This window comes from Malaclemys terrapin, chromosome 2 (assembly GCF_027887155.1).
Source record: "Malaclemys terrapin pileata isolate rMalTer1 chromosome 2, rMalTer1.hap1, whole genome shotgun sequence".
Classification (NCBI taxonomy): Eukaryota; Metazoa; Chordata; order Testudines; family Emydidae; genus Malaclemys; species Malaclemys terrapin.
Window position 1 is genome coordinate 46,950,567 of NC_071506.1, and position 21,150 is coordinate 46,971,716.

Below are 21,150 nucleotides of genomic sequence, written 5' to 3' on the forward strand. Positions count from 1 at the left end.
GACCAGAGTCCCAGGGGAGCCAACTGAGGTCACTCAATTAGGGTGAACTGCAAAGAATTGGGCAGGCAATCCCCAAAGCTGATGGATATTCTAATACTTAAATTTACCAAGCCAGCACAAAATAGCTTCTGTAATTACCCAGAAGCCAACAACACAATTCCCCTGAAGTAACCCAGGCTTAGGCCTCCACCCAAACACCCAAGTCAAATATGATGAGGATTACTGAAAATCTTATTCATCATATAAAAGTTCTACCAATCCCAAAGGATCGGACACATTACCTCCCAGGTTAATGAATATTTCAGATCTTACCCAAATACACACTTACAGCCAATTCTTATTAACTAAACTAAAATTTATTAAAAAAGAAAAGCGAGAGTATTGGTTATAAGATCAATACACATACAGATATGAGTATAATTCTTGAGATTCAGATTCATAGCAGAGATCATGAGCTTTGTAGTTGCAAAGAGTTCTTTCATAATTAGTCCATGGGTTATAGACCAATGTTCATATTCAGTGTGTTCCAACTTAGGACTGGGATCTCAGCCTTACAATTTAAGCTTCCCCTGCATGAAGCATCAAGCAGGTCTGAGAAGACAGGATCAGGACCCAAGCAGTTTTCTAGCAGCCAGTTGACCATACAGTCCTGGGTGAACAATAGGCTTTCGATGTAACCTTCTGTTTCCTAAACCTCACCGATAATTAACTACATGGATTAACATAAGATAATTCAACCATTAAGCAGTCTATCACAGACTTTAAAGAGACATATAGACAATGACATTATTTCACCCAAGATTCATCTAAATGTTAATATTCCCTTTTGATCTCTGAATCATTAGCTATGGTGACAGACAGGAACTGTCTGTTTACATGGCTAGCATTTAAGATATAAGTAAACACACACAATTAGTATCACCTCTAATTCTCTAACAATACAGGTTTGTACTTCAAAATTCTAGCCTATCTAGCATGGAATGGCCCTAGTTACCATTTCTAACATGTCTCTACAGGTTGACTCTGGGTCAATTGGCCTGGAAGATGCTTAACCTTTCTGGCCACATGTCACACTTTGTATAAGATTTGTTGCAATTATATAACAGTGGTAGCAATAATGATTTGCATGGTTAAATTTTAGTCAGATAACGTCACACTGGCCTTCTGTTATTATTATTTTATTATTAGAATAAATTTTAGCTGGCAGTCGTAGTATATCCCTGCAAATTACTGACATCTGCTTTGCGTAATCTAGGTTGTTTAAAAACATGTGAAACCAGCTGTAATGCAGAAGAATAGTTTAGCAGGTAGGGGGAAAGTAAAGGATTATAGATTGTGTAGCTATCTTTGCAGAGGCTAAGGAATCCTCCTGAAAATATTTATGATAATCAACTGCTCCATGCGCAAGACGTGAAACTGTAGTTAGGTTTTAAAAAATGAATTATATTTATTCTGTAATTTATCTATAATAGTAATTTTTAATCATGATGACCAAAACTTCAAGCTTGTTTGCCTGAAGTTAGGCATCTAAAGCCATATTTAGGCACCTAAATAGATGGTGATATCTACCTCTGAAAATCAGGCTATTATTTAGGTGCCTAAATATGGTTAAGTTTCTGACTTGAAGCAACCAAGTTTGAAAATGTTGGCTCCTATACTTATGCTACATTATGGAGACGTTACCAGAATCTTTGGAAAGATTGACCTGACCCTGCAACCTTTACTGACGTGAGTAGGCCCTGCATATACTCCCATGATTGAAGAATCATGTTATGATATAGATATGTCTCCTTTATGTGGTAAAAAGCATAACAGCTAAACTTTTCAAACTTGGTTGCCTAAAGTTAGGTACCTCAACTCATATGTTGTCATCTAAATAATAGCTTTATATATATATAAATAATAGCTTTATGTATATATATATATACATGCATGCCTCTGGTGTATATAATGCCTGACGTGCATAGATGTGAATGTATGTGTATATAAATATCTAAAATTTGGAAGTTAGCGTGACCTATGTTAGAGAGGAGCACCATATTCCATTTTCCTGTCTTTAAATATTTAGCTAATCTACCAAATGATTTGCATTGTATTAATTAGAATGCACACTTAATTCCCTGAGCATAGGATTGAAAATTTACATCACTAGTACTGTTAAACCTCTGTTTGCAGTTTGTTCGACAAGATCTGTTTTCTTTAGCACTTCAGTGGTGTCATTGGAACACATCTATAAAAGTGCTCCTTATCACAATAGCATGCACTGTTTCCACTGTGGCTAACCCCAAAGACTTTTCTTAATTTCTCTCAGTTGTACTGGACTAAGAGCTTCTGTAGGACAAATTTAAGTCTGCTTTTTAATTCTGTATGTTGGGGACTGATATAGTAAATGTAATTTAAATATTAATTGGATGATTGGTCAGGTGAATTCTGTCAACCAATCAAAGGGTGGGGACTTAAACATGTATATGTATATATGTATACGGACAGTGTACATTGTATACAGATGAATGCAATTTATAGAAAGGGTGGTTAAACTCTTGCCTGAAATGAAAATCTGTTCTCCAAGCTAATACAGCTTTTCAGTAATGGTATAGTAAGGACAATGGCATCAGAAAACAACAGATACAGCTACAGCATCTACATCATTAATTATTTGTCATAATAGAAATCAAGTAAATGGAATAGAAAGTTGCCACAGAATGTCTTCCACTTAGAAAATAAATGTCTTGTTATGTGTGTGGCGGCACTGGACAATTACTTTGTGAGTGTTCACTTCCATTGCATAAGCTCTGTGGTCTGGATTCTGATACTTTTATTCATGGTAAATAATTACTCCACAAGTGAGAAACCATTCATTCAACTAGAGCATGAATATCAGAATCTGGTATTTTCTTATGTACACCTAAATCAGACCATCAAACCAAATCATTATAACTCTGACATACACTTAAAACTTAAAATATTTGAAACCCACCTTTCCAAGTAAACACCTTCCACAGAAACACTAGAGCTTCTTCAACACACTTTCATGTTGCTCTCTATTTTTCAGCAATTGGCACTAGCTGGTTGAACTCTTATGGGACATGGCAAAAGTGGATCAGAACCTTTGAAGTTAATGCTATACAGCGCATCCAAAATTATCAGGCAAATTCTTGAGTTTGAGAGGCTACAGTTACTATTCAAGGTGGCTATTCTTCCTAATATAGAGGGACAGTAGGGCAGTCAAATATTTAATTGGGGAGCTCAATGATGTAATTACTTTAACAGTCCCAGAGTCTTGGATAAAATCCCTTTATGTTTTTGGAGTGGACCATTTGATGAAAGGAAATTGGGCTTATCCAAACATAAAGACACTGTGACAGAAAAGAAAGAATATGAAATGAAAAATTATGATTAAAGAATCAAGACTTTAAATCGTCATGTAAATATTTTAACCTCACCTATAGTCAATAATCTATAATATAGATTCTCATTATCTCATTAGAGTCAGAATAAATTATTAATGCTAAAAGACTCGGCCAGATGAGAGACACCAAAGCGCTATTATTCAGTGATTGCGGGGAAAGAAAAATTAAAAAATAATGGGAGAGGAATTTATATTTGAACACCATGGGACGTGGTGAAGTTCTGATGCCCCATATTATTCCCCCCCCCCCAACAAAAAAATCTTTAGCCATGTAACTTTTCATATTTATAATCATTATTGTGAGTAAATGTAAAAGTGATCAATGTATAACTTTTAAGAGTTATTGATACTGCCGTCTGTTGGATAAGTCTGTTGCGATTTGCTTTCTGGCCTGAATATGGCTGATAAGTGTAACTGTGCAATACTGATTTCTGCAGTTGGATGAAGAAGCCTCGTTGCGGTGTGCCTGACCAGAGAAGAGGTAGCTCCAAATTTAACATTCGCCGAAAACGATATGCATTAACGGGACAGAAGTGGCAACACAAACATATCACTTACAGGTACAAAAAAAATCGATAAACCTTTCGGTGATATCACTGAGCATTTTATTAAAAGAAAACAATGTTTTTAGATATTATTTTCTAAATGTCTACTATGCATTGTCAAGATGTTGATGTGTGATATAAAAATATTGATTTCAGTATCCCTGGAGTAACTACTCACATGCTGCAAAAGCACGGAATGAGTTTCTTGGATTTAAATTATCTGCATTTAAACAGAACGTTCTTTGAAGCTTGCAGCACCAAATTAACCTCCAATGTCCCCTCTAACTGTACCTTTCAACCCTCTTGGAAACTTCTCAGGAAAAGTCACATTGAATGCAGGAACAGTCTAATGGAATTGGGGGCTCTAATTTAAATATGCAAATTAGGCCATTGGAGGAAGGCAGTAGCTGCAAATGCAGGTGCCTGCAGGTCTATTTCAAAATATAAATGAATTTGATTAAATGTTGGTGAGTCAGTAACACAGCCGTCTCATGCCCACACAGTAATAGGCATGGGGGCGTGTATTTATCAGTGAAACTCTTGATCTGACTTGCAATTTACAAGACGTGTTGCATGCTTTATCAAAGCTGACCTTGGCTTGGCAAATAAAATATATTATGCAAAAATATGTACCTGCTGTAGTGCTGTCAGCCAAAAAGTGTCATGGGTACACAGTATGTGGCCCATAAAATTGTCAGCAAAGCAGCGATTTTTATGTAGTCCTCTAGAAATTTAGGATAATCTCTTCAGGATTATGGAATCCACCATGGCACTGAATGTTCTCTGGGATAAAAGCATCCTAAAATTCATTCACCAGCTATTTACAGTACTATATGACGCAGAATGGACCTTTATGATCATCTAGCCTGACCTCCTGCATAACACAAGCCATAGAATTTTACCCAGTAATTTCCTTATCAATCCCATATTTTCTGGTTGAGAATGCTTTTTTGAAAGACATTAAATCTTGATTTAAAGACTTCAAGTGATGGGGGAATCCCCCATATCATCAGTGAGTTGTTCCAGTAGATAAGTAACTTGTGCTTTTATTACTGAGTATTGTAGTCTATGGGAATTGAAGGTGCTCGGCACCTAGCAGGAGTATGTCTATTATATTATTTTACATTTATCCACATTTTTAACATCTTAATCTAGGGGATTAAATGTGAAGTGTGTGTTTAACATTCTTACTCTTCATTTGTAATCCCAAATCTCAAATCAGTGGGCCTGATTCCGGCATGACAAAGCCCTGGCTGGGATGATTTAGTTGGGAATTGGTCCTGCTTTGAGCAGGGGGTTGGACTAGATGACCTCCTCAGGTCCCTTCCAACCCTGATATCTATGATTCTATGATTCCTCCCCCCCCCATTACACCATTTTGATGCCATTGTTAAATCCTGCAACTGAAATATCATTCTGCTCTGCCACCCAAGTAATTAATCATAAAAGCAGTACAGAGGTGGATTCCAATATTAATCTGTTTGGTAACCCTCTAGTAACCTTTCTAGCTTGAAGAATTTATGGCTGTTCTTTGCTTCCTGCCCTTTTTGCAAAATTTTCACTTTGCTGCGTCACCTTATCATATGCCACTGCCATTTAACATTAATCTCCCAGATCAAACTTTGCCAGAAGTTTTCTAAAATTGAAGGTATAATTTCAACACTCCAGTGTTAGTAGCAAGCACTACTTTTCTTTCAAATGAAAATCAGCAAGAGCTCACAGAATGTACTTGCTATAGATTGGACATTCAAAAGTGTTCAGCTTCTGGGAGTTTTACTATTGACTTCAGTGGGAGCAGAATGAGGCCATCGCCACTTCCTTGACATCTAAAAACATTGTATTCCAAAACTTAGCTAGGCTCCACATTGTACTAATGTGGGTTTCTTCTTGAGAACCAGCCTCTGACCCACATGCAGCAGAACTGCATCAGTTTTAATACTAAGAGGGCCTCTGAGCTGCAGAGGTGAAGACCAGATTTTCCCTTGTTAACTTTCTGGCTAGTGGTTTCTAGAATATATCCTCAGGTGCTGTGTTTAAATCAAATATTCGTTGTTGTTTTTTAATTGTCAGACCTTTTTAAATAGTAAAATATAATTGAGATCATATGTAGATGCATAGAAATGTAGGTCTGGAAAGGACCTTGAGAGATCATCTAGTCCAGTTCACTGAGGCAGGAACAAATGTACCTAGACCATCCCTGACAGATGCATCACATTGTTGGCTCATATTCAGATTGTGATCCACTATAACCTACAGGTCCTTTTCAGCACCCAACTAGCCAGTTATTTCTCTTTTGTAGTTGTACATATGATTTTACTTTCCTAAGTGTAGTACTTCACACTTGTCATTATTGAATTCCATCTTGTTGATTTCAGACCAATTCTGCAATTTTTCAAGGCCCTTTTGAATTCTAATCCTGTCATCCAAACTTCTTTGCAACCCCTCCCAACTTAGTGCCACCTGCAAATCTAATAAACATAATCTCCACACCAGTGTCCAAGTCATTAATGAAAATATTAACTAGTACCGGACCCAAGACAGACCCCTGCAGGACCCACTAGATATGTCCTACCCAGTTTGACAGCTAACTATGGATAACTATGGTTTTTTCAACCAGTTGTGCACCCACTCTTATAGTTATTTCATCTAGACCACATTTCCCTAATTTATATATGACAATGTCATGTAGGACTGTGTCAAAAGCCTTATTAAAATCAAGATATGTCGCATCTGCCACTTCCCCTTTATCTAGTAGCCCAGTAATTGTGTCAAAGAAGGAAATCAGGTTTATTTGGTATGGTTTATTCTTGACAAATCTTGTGTTGGTGATTACATATCACCCTAGTAACCTCTAAATTCTTACAAATTGATGGTTTAATAATTTTTTTAGTATCTTTTTTCAAGTATTGAAGTTAGGCTAACTAGTCTATAATTCACCGGGTCTAATTCACTCCCCTTTTTAAAGATAGGTGCTATGTTTTCCCTTCTTCAGTCCTCAGGGATCTTACTCCAGGAGTTCTCTAAGATAATTGCCAGTGGTTCCAAGATTACTTCAGTTAGTTCCTTAAGTATTCTAAGGTGAATTTCAACAGGCCCTGCCAACCTCAATATGCCCAGTTTATCCATATATTCTTTAAACTGCTCTTTCCCTATTTTGGCTCGAGTTCCTTCCACTTTTAATTAATATTAATTGTGCTAGGTATCTGGCTACAATTTATCTTTTTAGTGAAGACTGATGCAAAATAGGTACTAAACACCCCCACCTCCTTGATAGCATCCATTTGAGATCTTCTTCCCCACTAAGTATAGGACCTACACTTTCCTTCATCTTTCGCTTGCTCCTAATATATTTATAGAACCTCTTCAAATTGCCTTTTTTATCCCTTGCTAGGTTTAACTCATTTTGTACCTTAGCCTTTCTTCTTTTGTCCCTATGTGCTTGTGCTATTCTTTTGTGATCCTCCTTAGTAATTTCTCTGTTTCACTTTTTATAGGATTCCTTTTGGTTTTTCTGGTCATTAGAGCTGCTGATGAAACCATACTAGCCTCTTACTATTCTTCCTATCTTTCCTTTGCCTTGAGATAATTTGCAGTTGTACCTTTAATATTGTCTCTTTGTGAAAATGCCAGTTCTCCTGAATTGCTTTTTCCCTTAGATAACCTTCCAATGGGATCTTATCTATCAGTTTTGAAGTTTTTAAAGTCTGCTTTTTTGAAATCCCATTGTCCTTATTCAACTGTTCTCACTCCTTCCTGTCTTTAGAATGATGAAATCTATCATTTCATGATCACTTTCACCCAAATTGTCTTCCACCGTCAGATTCTCAACCAATTCCTCTGTTAGTCAGAATCAAGTCTAAAATGGCTGCCCTTACAGGTTACTTCCTCCACCTTCTGAAACAAGAAGTTGTCCCCAATACATCCCAAGAACTTATTGGACATGTTTACCTGTGTCTTTTGTCTTTCTTTCTGTATTTTCTCTTTGTCACTGTTATTTTGGCCCCAAGAACTTTTGGCCAAACTTTTGGAACTTTCTTCTGGCACCCACATTGAATTTAAAAAAAATAATGCAACTGGAAACAGAGGCGGGTGGGGGGGGGAACAAAGCTCATATAGGTAAGTTTGGAGAAGTAACAGTGGAAAATATTAATGGTATTATATGATTTTTGAACTTGTATAGCACTAAAACAATTCTGCTTTTATCTACTATAATTTTAGACATCTAAGTGCTGCAGTTTACAAAAACTGAATGAGTACAGTATAAGAAGCTGAATAGAATTGTGTCACTGCTGAATGGATCCTTTGGTCCATTCTCCTGTAGAAGTGGAGCATTGGGGTGCCCAAGGGCTACTTTAGCTATTATACTTAAGTTGTCACTTAAGTTCACAACTGATTGATTGCCTTGTCGTGGCAGGATACCCTTTGAGTGGTAAATAAAAATGTCAGTTCAGCCAGACAAAAGACTTGCATGAAAATGTATGGGAGGAGAGTATGTGTTTAAAACAGAGTCCAGAGCAGTGGTTCTCAAACTTTCCAGACTACTGTACCCCTTTCATTTCATTGTACTTACATTTCAGTGCATAGTATATAGAGAGTATAAACAAATAATTGTATGAATTTTTAGTTTGTACTGTCTTTGCTAGTGATTTTTATGTAGCTTGTAAGTAAAACTAGGCAAATATCTAGATGAGTTGATGTACCCCCCTTGGAAGACCTCTGCATACCCCTAGTTGAGAATCACTGGTCCAGAGTGCTAGAAAACTATTTTCCCATTCCAAAGCAAGCCAGAGACTAATGTGATACAACCTTGATTTTGTCTTAAAGTTTGGGATTGTGTTATATAACCAATGATTTAATGAACATAATACTGAGTCAGGGAAGACGTCTGTGATACGTAGAGAGGTTTTCTTTTTAATAGAATGTTCAGTTCACATGGAGACATTTTATGAGCTTGTCACAATAACAACCTCCTCTTATGGCTTCAGGAAATAAACCATTTAACTTTTTGAACATGATACCATGATGTAAATCAATGAGAATAAAACTGTCATCTTTATAATAATGAATATCAAGGTGGATTTGGTTAGAAAAACACATTGGAGAATTATTGACCATAAAATCTCCATAATCAGAAAGATAATCGTACTATTCATAATTTGAACTCTAGCATTAGGAGTCAGACAAAGAGGAGTCTGGAAGGAGCCCTCAGCCCATAGTAGATGTTTAGAAATGAAGTAGCAATATGCTAATCAAAAGGTAAAGATGTATCTTGAATCAAGCCTGTTATATAAAACTCAAGCTTACTTTTTAAAGCAGGGTTACTCACAATTAATTTAATATATTAAACGCCATTCTGCAGCTCTGTTTTGTATTCCTGAGTTTAAAACGGTTTTTGATTGTTCTGCAAGATGTATCATTCAGTTCAACTTCAGGGTTTATTTAACTGATGTGGGTCAGTGAGGGGCCTCATCCAGCGCCCATTAAAATCAATGGATCTTTCCATTGACTTCACTGGTGGATCAGATCCCAGGTAGGTGACCCTCTTCTCTATCACCAATCATGATTAATTTCTTTCTGTGTGAGCTCCGCTCAGAGTATGGCGGGAGGGAGGCATTTTATGCTGGCCAGTTATGCCACTTAATTACAGATGTGAGCTACCCTATGGCAAGGAAATTCTCCCCTGGCCAGTTAGCAACAGATTCTGCAACCTTGTATTGCCTGAGTAGCCCTAAATGGATGGAATAGGGAATCTTCAAGAAACACCCTTTAAATGAAGAAACATAGGAAGTGGCTATAGGTCTTGAAGTCTTAGAAAAGTAAAAGTTCCATGAAGCACAACTGACACGCAGGAAAACAATCAAATATTTTGAATTTGCATAGAGACAGATTGCACTTAAATGTACAAAGCATAAATACATCAATTTATAGATGATGATTGCAGGGGGACTAACTCCTGCATATTGACTTTTAATATACACCAGCAGTCAACAACAGACTGTAAGGATAAACTGTGCATTGTTTTTATTAAACATGACAGTATTATTTCAAACTCCAAATGAAAAAAGCAGGTCAAGATGTGAACTGAACATCTTTTCTTTAAAATAAAAAGAAGATATGATGGAAAATGTTAACCACTGATTTTTTCAGGGGTCCTGAGTGCTGAAGTTAGTTGGAGTTGTGGGCACTTGTTAACTCTGGAAAGCACTCCTTTGATTTACACTACATAAGGAGGACTCTGAGCTATTACAGAGAATTCTTTCCCAGGTGTTTGGCTGGTGGGTCTTGCCCACATGCTCAGAGTCAAACTGATTACCATATTTGGGGTCGGGAAGGATTGGCAGAGCCCCCCGGGGTCAGAATGGTAGAGGCCCTGGGTTTTTTTGCCTTCCTCTGCAGCATGGGGCATGGACACTTGCCCGTTTAAACTAATGTAAATGGTGGATTCTGTGTAACTTGAAGACTTCAAAGCATGGTCCGAGGACTTCAGTAACTCAGCCAGAGGTTAGGAGTCTATTATAGAGTGGGTGGGTGAGGTTCTGTGGCCTGAAATGTGTACGAGATCAGTCTGGATCGGGGTCGGTAACGTTCGGCACGCGGCTCGCCAGGGTAAGCACCCTGGCGGGTTGGGCCAGTTTTATTTACCTGCTGACGTGGCAGGTTCGGCCGATCGCGGCCCCCACTGGCCGCGGTTCACCGTCCTGGGCAAATGGGGGCGGCGAGAAGCGGCGCAGGCGAGCGATGTGCTGGTTGCGGCTTCTCGCCGCCCCCATTGGCCCGGGACGGCGAACCGCGGCCAGTGGGGGCCGCGATCGGCCGAACCTGCCGCGTCAGCAGGTAAATAAAACTGGCCTGGCCCGCCAGGATGCTTACCCTGGTGAGCCGTGTGCCGAACGTTGCCGACCCCTGGTCTAGATGATCATGATGGTCCCTTCTGACCTTAAAGTCTATACATTTTATTTATTTCCTATAAACAACCAGCTGTAATTCAGTTGTAATCATTTATATCCGATAGGAGTATTTGAAACTTTCCAAACACATGTAGGATAAAGTACCACATCTCATAATCACATTACTTTTACATGCATACATGTTAATTATTGTTGTTGTTTGGTGCCAGGTTGAGGACACCTCATTTGAAACCATTGGGACTACTTGAGTAAGTGCTCACTAGTGTGAATAAGGGCTCCACACTCTGGCCCTAAGTATCTGAGGTTATTTAGTTTACTCTGTCACTGAGCATACACTGTAAATAGTAAAAAAAAAAAAAAAAAAAAAAAAAGGAGCTTAGAGATACACAATTGAGTAGTGATATCTCCATATGTGGAGAAAGTGATTAAGATCTTGTAAGGAAGGATGTGTGACTATATATGTAGCTTTGAAGTTTCTCTGGAAGACAAAAATGTAGTACTTGGAAAATGACTTGTTTTCTAGTACCTCAGGGTCATGAACATTTGTGTGGGCAGATAAACAGATCTTGAAACACTTGGGAACTCTTACATCCTTTGAAACTGATTAAACATTCTGGGTACGTACTGGGGCACAACAAAAATACATTTTGGGACTAGATGAACAAAATAACTTGCCTGTGACTTTATGAGCATCTAGCCTTATATGCGGTGTTAGAACTGAAGTGATCTTTTACAGCTACAGACACCTGTACGTTTATTCTATGCATTGTTGTCATAGGACATGACAGTATTACTTCAGACTCTCAATGAACAAACATATCAAGACTCCAGAAAATAGAGATTTATAATAGAAATACTAACTATTCCCTATAGGGAAACTCCCATGTATTGTTATGCTACTTTAGGGCCTGATCCTTAAGAACTAATGGGACTGCAATGAGATGACTCCTGGTCTTAAGCAGTATTAACATTCACTAGTAAATGTTGTTGTGGAATCAGACCCTTACTTAGGGCTTGATCCTGCCGCCAATATATTGGTGAATGTTTACTTATGTGAGTAATCCCATGGAAGCCAATAAACTACTCACATGATTAAGTGCTCACCAGTATGAGAGCAGGTTGCACAATTAGGCCATTTATGATTATTTACTAGATAAGAATAGAATCCAAAAAAGAGATTTCAAAATTCTTTTTGAATTTCTGGTCACTGTTTCATTTCTACAGTTAATTAATGAGATTGTTTTCTCATTAGTGGAGGTTGAATTTTAATATATTCCATCAGGGGCATGGATTGTAACATGAAGTAAGATTGAAAGAAACAGTGTTGCCTCTAGAATAGTTTGGAAATCCTATCATTTTTAAATTGACTCTAAAATTTCTCAATTTTTTTTTAATTAATATGTCTTAGAATAACTTTTTTTTTTTTTATTTTGAGTGTGCTTTAATGGCAAAGCTAATTCTTTCTGACCCATTTTACACCAAATTGCCAAGATGGTCATTTCCTGTTGGATTGTTAATTACTGTTTGTTTTATTTAAGACAGAGATATTTTTGTGTGTCATTCTGAACCCCTCTCTGTTTTTTTTATTCAGTGCTTACTTGGGCAAACTCCCTCTAAAGACACTGTGATGTTTAAAGTCAGTGGAGGTTTTGCCTGTGAAGACAAAATAAAACTGAGTAAGGACCCTAGGATTTGCCCTTTAGAGATTTGCTTTCTCTTGTAATGATTGGAATACACTTCTACCCCGATATAACGTGGTGGTGGGGAGCCAGAAATCCCTACCGCGTTATAGGTGAAACGCCGTTATATCAGGATAGCGGCAGCAGGGCTCCAGCGGTGATTTAAAGGGCCCGGGGCTCCCCACAGCATCCGGCGCCCCGGGCCCTTTAAATCGCCGGTGAGCCCCGCTGCTGCAGCCCCCGGGTAGCAGCAGCAGGGCTCCGGCGTTGATTTAAAGGGCCCGGGGCTCCCTGCAGCAGCTGGAGCCCCAGACCCTTTAAAGCGCCGCTGGAGCCCCGCTGCTACCGGCGCACTATATGCGAACCCGTGTTATATTAGGTCATGTTATAGCGGGGTAGAGTTGTATACTTATTCCCTTATTCCTTTAATTCAATAACTATGTAATTTACTTGAGTTCTATGGCTCACTCCAAACTCCAGGACTTCCAGCAAAGCTTGCCTATATCTCCAGGACCCTTTTGTTATGTGTCTTCTGTTTATCAAACCATTCTCCCTCTGTCTATAGAGAAACAATTCTTGTTTTCCAAGACCTCTCCTACATGGAGTTTTTAGTTTGAGTTCTCTTCCTAGGTACTTTTTCCATTAAATTATCTGATACCTACCTCCTCTTTCTTTACCTACTATTTTTACACTGATGATTCACAGTTGTATATATCTTTCAGTTTCTTTAATAACTTCTCCATGTTCACTCTTGTTCCTGGCTTGACCAAACAAATCTGTGGCTTTATTTCACTTTAATTCACCTCAATAGCTCAAAGGAAAAATATCCTTTTTATTAGGCAAAACAATTATGCTCAAACATAACGTTTTCCTAAATGCAGACCTCCATTTTGTCTTAACTATCTGTATGCCTGTATCATTCTTACTTTAAAATTCGCTTTTCCTCTCACAGCTCCTGTCTCAAATCTTCCTATCTAAACTGCCATAACAACAAAGAAGTGTGCATGTTGCCACTGCCTTTACTTGGATATAGCTGAAGTCATCATCCATGTTTTCATCTCCTTGACTATTCCAACTTCCATCTCTGTGGTCTCCCCAAGTCCCAATTCAACATATCCCAGCATCTGTAGAATGCTGTTGCCTACCTTCTCACATCTACAAAGGTAAACACATAAGCCTCATCCTCAGGTAATTTCAATTGCTCCTCATCTGAGTATCCAGAACAAAATTGCCCTTATTCTTTGTAAAAACCCTCTATGAACTTCTTGCAGACTACCTCATGAGCCATGCATTGCATTCTCTGCACTCTTCATCTGCTTATCTACTGAAGACTACTTCTCTTTACAAAAATCTCACCACTGTTGGCACAATTCCTATTTTCTGGAGCAACTTCCTCTGTATTTGTGTCCACTTACTTCAGCTCTTGTCAGAAAACAGGTTTTCTCTTCTTTCTGTGGACTCATAATTTATTTCTCCCTCTGATTTAATTTGTTTTTAACTTTGCAATTGCATTATTTGACTTTTCAGTGCATTTTGGGATATAGTGAATATGAAAGAGTCTATACAAAATGAAGTTGCATTATATTGCATGATATCGCTATGGCAATGCTGCACTGTTACATTTCCCTCTATTTTCATGATATTGCTTAGAATGACAACAAACCTCACCATTTCTCAGTTCAGATGTGACACTCACTTCTCCCACCCTCCTTTCCTGCTAAGCAACCAGGGCCGGCTCTAGGCACCAGCAAAACAAGCTGGTGCTTGGGGTGGCACATTTTTAGGGGCGGCATGGCCAGCGCCAGAATGCCGCCCCTAAAAATGTGCCCCGGCCACCCTAGCTCACCTCCGCTGCTGCTGCCAGGGCGCGCGAAACTGCTGATTCGCGTGCCGCTACTTGCCCTCCCTCCCAGGCTCTCAAACCTGGGAGGGAGGGGGAGATCCCGAGCGGCCGCGGCGCGAAGCTGCTCCCCCTCCCTCCCAGACTTGAGAGCCTGGGAAGGAGGGGGAGAAGCGGCACCCGCGCCACGGCCACTCGGAGTCTCCCCCTCCCTCCCAGGCTCTCAAACCCTAGGGGGAGGGGGAGAGACTCCGAGTGGCCGCAGAGCGGGCGCCGCTTCTCCCCCTCCCTCCCTCCCTCCTAGGCTTGAGAGCCTGGGGGGAGAAGGCAGGGCTGGGGATTTGGGGAAGGGGCGGAGTTGAGGCGGGGCCAGGGGTGGGGTAATTAAAGAAGGGGGGGGGGCGGCCAAAATTGTTTTTGCTTTGGGTGGCAAAAATCCTAGAGCCGGCCCTGTAAGCAACATATAATACATTAGGTTTTTTGAGATATATAATTAAACAAACACACACACACAGCTTTTCCCTCTGAGTGGAGGAATGGACAGCCCACCACACGACAGATACTCCTCTGTTATATCAGGTGTCACCGAGCTGCAGTAGCGCATGGAAGCTCTCCGCCGCCCCACTGTCCAGAAGTGAGTGAGAAGGGCCGTAACAGAGGAGCTGCAGAGAGCTCCCTGCGCTACTGAAGGGCGAGTGAATCCTCAGTGATCCCTGCACCTGGCTGCGGTCCTGGTGGGGAAGAGCAGAGTCCTGGCCGGGGCTCTCTACTCTGCACTTTGAATCTGCAGGGATTCAGTGTCACTGGCCCTGTGACGATGCAGGGGGCCTCCTTCACCCGTGCTATCATGGGAGTGAGTGCGCAAGGCAGAGTAGAGATCCCGGCCAGGACTGTGAGAAGGAAGAGGATGTACCCCTGGTTGTATGAGAAGCCACCCTGCTGTTGAATGGATCCTGCCATCTTGATTATCCAAACTCATCCAAATAAAATCCATGTCCCCCCATGGTGTTCGGATAATCAGGAATATACTATACTAGCAAAAGTTTCTAGTGTCTACTAGGCCTAAGATGCCACAGTGCTAGGCATAATATAAGAATCTGAATATCATAGAATAGTTATCAATTCCAATGTGCTGATTAAGCATAACTTCCCTTACCTTACAGCATATTGGTTGCCTAAAATGAAATTTACTAAAAGGTGATGTTTGCCCTTTTTGCATTATAGCGGTGCTAGCAATAGAGGATCCATTGTTTTATACCTCAGCACTTCTAACCGTACAACTTATTGCTGAGCTCTGTGACTTTATCCTCACACACAATTATTTCAAATTTGGTGACAATATATACCTCCAGACCAGTGGCACCGCTATGGGCACCCGCATGGCCCCACAATATGCCAACATTTTTATGGCTGACCTGGAACAACGCTTCCTCAGCTCTCGTCCACTCATGCCCCTTCTCTACCTACGCTATATTGATGAAATCTTCATCATCTGGACCCATGGGAAGGAGGCCCTGGAAGAATTCCACCATGCTTTCAACAGCTTCCACCCCACCATCAACCTCAGCCTGGACCAATCTACACGGGAGGTCCACTTCCTGGACACCACCGTACAAATAAGCGATGGCCACATTAACACCACCCTATACCGAAAACCCACCGACCGCTACGCCTACCTTCATGCCTCCAGCTTCCACCCCGGTCACACCACACGATCCATCGTCTACAGCCAAGCACTGAGGTACAATCGCATCTGCTCCAACCCCTCAGACAGAGACCAACACCTACAAGATCTTCACCAAGCATTCTCAAAACTACGATACCCACACAAGGAAATAAAGAAACAAATCAACAGAGCCAGACGTGTACCCAGAAGACTCCTGCTACAAGACAGGCCCAGAAGAGAAACCAACAGAACTCCACTGGCCATCACCTACAGTCCTCAGCTTAAACCTCTCCAACGCATCATCAGTGATCTACAACCCATCCTGGACAATGATCCCTCACTTTCACAGACCTTGGGAGGCAGGCCAGTCCTCACCCACAGACAACCTGCCAACCTTAAGCATATTCTCACCAGCAACCACGCACCGCACCATAACAACTCTAACTCAGGAACCAACCCATGCAACAAACCTCGATGCCAACTCTGCCCACATATCTACACCAGCAACACCATCACTGGACCTAACCAGATCAGCTACAACATCACCGGCTCATTCACCTGCACGTCCACCAATGTTATATATGCCATCATATGCCAGCAATGCCCCTCTGCTATGTACATTGGCCAAACTGGACAGTCACTACGCAAGAGGATAAATGGACACAAGTCAGATATCAGGAATGGCAATATACAAAAACCTGTAGGAGAACACTTCAACCTCCCTGGCCACACAATAGCAGATGTTAAGGTAGCCATCTTACAGCAAAAAAACTTCAGGACCAGACTCCAAAGAGAAACTGCTGAGCTTCAGTTCATCTGCAAATTTGACACCATCAGATCAGGATTAAACAAAGACTGTGAATGGCTATCCAACTACAGAAACAGTTTCTCCTCCCTTGGTGTTCACACCTCAACTGCTAGCAGAGCACCTCACCCTCCCTGATTGAACTAACCTCGTTATCTCCACACTGATATATACCTGCCTCTGGAGATTTCCATTACTTGCATCTGAAGAAGTGAGGTTCTGACCCATGAAAGCTTATGCTCCCAGTACTTCTGTTAGTCTCAAAGGTGCCACAGGACCCTCTGTTGCTTTTTACAGATTCAGACTAACACGGCTACCCCTCTGATACTTGACACTTCTAACCTGTTAATAAAGGGATAAAATATATCCAGAAAGGTGATTAAATTACACCATGCTGACAGTAAACTGTGAGCTATGGAAAAAGGCCTGATATCTGTACCTCTAAGAGGATCCATGCGTAACAGTCAATTAAGCTGATTATATTGTAGAAGAGCATAGCTAATTAATAAAGAAAAAATGTTTCCTCTTTACCACATCGTTTTTTTTAAGTCAACTGATTTCATCTAAAATGTACCTCCATTGTGAAACACTAGTTCTCACTTCTTTAAAGATTACCTATCTCAGCAATCCTGAAATAATAAAATATTGGAACATAGATTCAATTTAAAAGTGTTATTCTTAAGTTTTATAGATTTTAAACAAGCTAATAAGTTACGAATTTCAGGGTTCTTAAAACGTCTGCTCAATAAAAGTATTTGTCTATAACGTGTTTTGTTACTCTTGGGTTTGGATCCTGGAATCCTACCCTTTAATTGTTCCTTTCTTTCTCATTTTTAATAAGTTAAAAGATTTAAAAAAGTTTAACGGAGAAGAAAAGGTAAAAGAATTATAGTCTCTGTCCAATATGGCAACACGGTTGTGAAATATGAAAATCACAATCAGCATCTCTGATTTGGGTTTAATCAATTGATTCTATAACTGTGTGAATCAAGATCACACTTTATTTGAAAAAGGGTTTTAGGTTACAAAGAGTTATCAAAATGACACTAAAAGAAGCTTAAGCTAAAACTTATCCGAAACTAGTGACAGATTAATGAAGTAACTTGATGGAGAGTGTCTCTGGGGAAATAGTGGCATAAAATGAAATCTGTATTTGACCAGAGGCAATCCATTCATTTCAATAAGACAAGCAGTGAGACAGGAGAAGCAAAAAAAGGTATTCTGCTCAGTTTAGCTTTGATTGATGGCAGAACCAATGAGAAGATAAGGTTTTAACAAGTTATTCAGATTTAGCCCTTGTTTAAATTTCATTATAAGTTAACCTTTTCATATCAAGTATGAATCTAGAATTGGTTGATGACTTCTGATGGATTGTTAAGTGGACTTTTTTACCCATTCAGACAAATGTCTCACACTGTTATCCTTCTGTGCTTTTCACTTCTTTAGAACAGAGTGTCCCAACCCATGCCGTGCAGCTCTTAGAGGAGATCTGTGTTTGGGGGAGCTGTGGGCGGTGTCATGGGAAATCAAATAAAAATATAAATCTTTAGGGGAAAAATCAATAGATTTAAAATTATTTTTAAAAATGGCTACCCCACCTCAGCCCTGTGTAACGGGTTTGTCAAAGCCGTGAGAACTCTAGCTAGTGATCCAGTGAGACCAGTACAGCAGGCCACTAGAGTCCCTGCTAATAAAGTATTAAATCTGTATACTGAATTTACCCTAGGTAAAGCAGTACAAACCCCATTAAAAACATCTATTTATTATGTACAATAGACACTACAAGTATCCATGCCCACAGATCATGATACAACATGTCATTGAGTTGGATTAATTGTGATAGCTTCACATGCACGCATCGTTCAGGCTTTGTTGGGACTCCCTTCTGGGCTTGAGTTGGTTCAGAAAGATGGATGATCATTTAATAAAAAACTCAGTGGCTATTGGCATATGGACAGCGGGAAACTATTTTAATGATAGCGAAGGAAGAAAAAAAAATGCCAAAGTATGATGGCAAATATATATGACATCTGGCTTTATGCTGACTGATTCCAAATCATCAAGTGAGATATGTCCTGAAGAGCTAGTTACCAAGAGTATGATGCCCCCAAATTTGCTGCGACATTTGGAAAACAAACATCTGTCACTGAAGGATGAAGATGTTCTTTCTTTTCTTTTCTTTTTTCTGGGGAGGGGGGGAGAAAACCTGAGACCTTTATAAAATCAACAAGATCCAATTACTCAGACTAGCGGTGTCAACATGAAAGCCCTTTAGACATGATATTTGATATCTGTAGAAATCATATAGCAATGAAAGGTCCATTTCACTGAAGGAAACCTTATTCTTTCATGGGCAAAAGACATGGATTCAGAAGTTCTAGTGCCTGAAGCAGGTAATAAATTGAAAATAGTGTTTGTGTCAAAAAAGAACAACAACAACAAAACACTGAGTTCTTCCCTATTAGATGTATAAGAGACAAGGTGGGTGAGGTAATATCTTTTATTGGACCAACTTTTGCTGGTGAAAGAGACAAGATTTTGAGCTACACAGAGCTCATTTTCACATCTGGGAAAGGTACTCAGAATATCACAACTAAGTACAGGGTGGAACAGATAGTTTAGCATAAATAGCACATATTCTGAGAGACTATTCAAGATGAAATGGCCTGTTAACACCTCTCCAGTTATAGGACAAAAAAGGAGGGGTTAATGGTTTACAGATTGTTGTGATAAACCATAAATCCAGTGTCTTTATTAAAACCATGTTTTTTAATGTCTAGCAAAGCTATGAATGTAAGCCCCCATGCTCATCTTTTGAAGGTGTTGTGCAGATTTCTTTTGAGGATGAGGCCTGAGAGGTCAGATATTGAATGATGGTTTTGTGAAAAGTGTTTGCTCATGGGTGCCTTTTATTATTTTTCTGTCTGAGTTCATTTGAGAGCATAGTGATTGTCTTGTTTTACCACATAGTTGTTATTGGGGCATTTATTGACTGGATGACGTACACCACATGTTCTGATAGGCATCTGTAGAACCTATGGATCTTGAAAGGTATGTTGTGGGGAGTGTTGATCATCATACCAGTGGAGATATGTCTGCAGGTTTTGCATCTGTTGTTATGGCAGGGTCTGGTACCACGTTTCTGTTCATCTGACCTGGTCTGTGTGGAGCTTGCTTCTGAGTATGAGCTTGGTGAACTGGGGAGTTGATTGAAGGCCAGAAGAGGGGGCTTGGGAAAGATTTCTTTCAGCATATGGTCCCCATTGAGTATGGGTTATAATTTTTTAGTGATACCACTGTGGGTTCTAGTGCTGAGTGCTAGGTGACAACTATGGGTGTGCGGTTGGAGGTTTTTTGCCCCCCTTCTCCCCCACCCCCCGTATTGAAGCAGGTTCTCTTGGGGTATTTGGGTGCCCCGTTCCACGATGTCTGAGAACAACTTCTTTCTAAACTGACAAAAAGTGACTATTTAGTAATTTACCTGTTGGTCAAAAATTATGGGAACTGTGTATTTCCTCATTCTTTCCTCCTGTGGAACCTCTTTCATCAACAAGAAAGCCTCATCCATCACATGGAATTTTGACTGTGTTGATAATTGTGTCCCTCCTATGTGATTAAAGTTCCTATTTCCAATCTTCATAGTTATTTCTGATTTAGTTACAGTTACAAAATGTTACCAGTTCAAGGTTAGGATTAGAAGTTTCATAACTCTCTCCCCAGAACACTTCTTATTCTGGAAGGAGATTGCCAGGTCTGAATGTTTGGAAAACCCTGCTTTAAGAAGGATCCTCAGCACACTCTTGTGACATATAGTATAACTGCTCCCCCACTGGCATATCCCTAACCACTGTTGCTCCTGCATCTGTAAGTTTGATACCTTGTGAATAAGGTTTCTTGTACCTCTATGTGTGTAGTTGTCAAAAGTCTCTCTCTTCTAGCGAGGGAAGGTGAGCAGTGGTTTTATACTTATAGCTCGGGTATTATGGGGCAGTCCTTAGGCCTTTTCACTTCTTAATTTGCTATTTCAGTGACATGTTCAAAATGAAGTCCTTTAAGAGATTATCATTGTTTGCAGTGCAGTAACACCTAGACTGCAAGGGGTGGGGGCACCGTTGTACTAATGCAGTGAACTTATATAATGAACTTGTTGCTTCCAACAGGACAACAGTTTTCCCAGTTAGTTTATTTACCACTATAATACCTATAATGCAGACACATTTTTCCCAGGTCCCCTTCTGTTGCATATTTTAAGCAAGATTCTCAATAAGACTACTATGGATCTACACCAGTGTAAATGA

At 39.9% G+C, this 21,150-nt stretch overlaps 1 protein-coding gene across 1 annotated transcript in view; it reads left to right on the forward strand.

The window, feature by feature from the left end:
* Positions 1-21,150, forward strand: part of MMP16 (matrix metallopeptidase 16) — a 243,844-nt gene that overhangs the window by 122,582 nt on the left and 100,112 nt on the right. Inside the window, exon 3 of the mRNA XM_054018842.1 lies at positions 3,847-3,969. Coding sequence (XP_053874817.1) covers positions 3,847-3,969 — 123 coding nt within the window. The remainder of the gene's footprint in view (positions 1-3,846; positions 3,970-21,150) is intronic.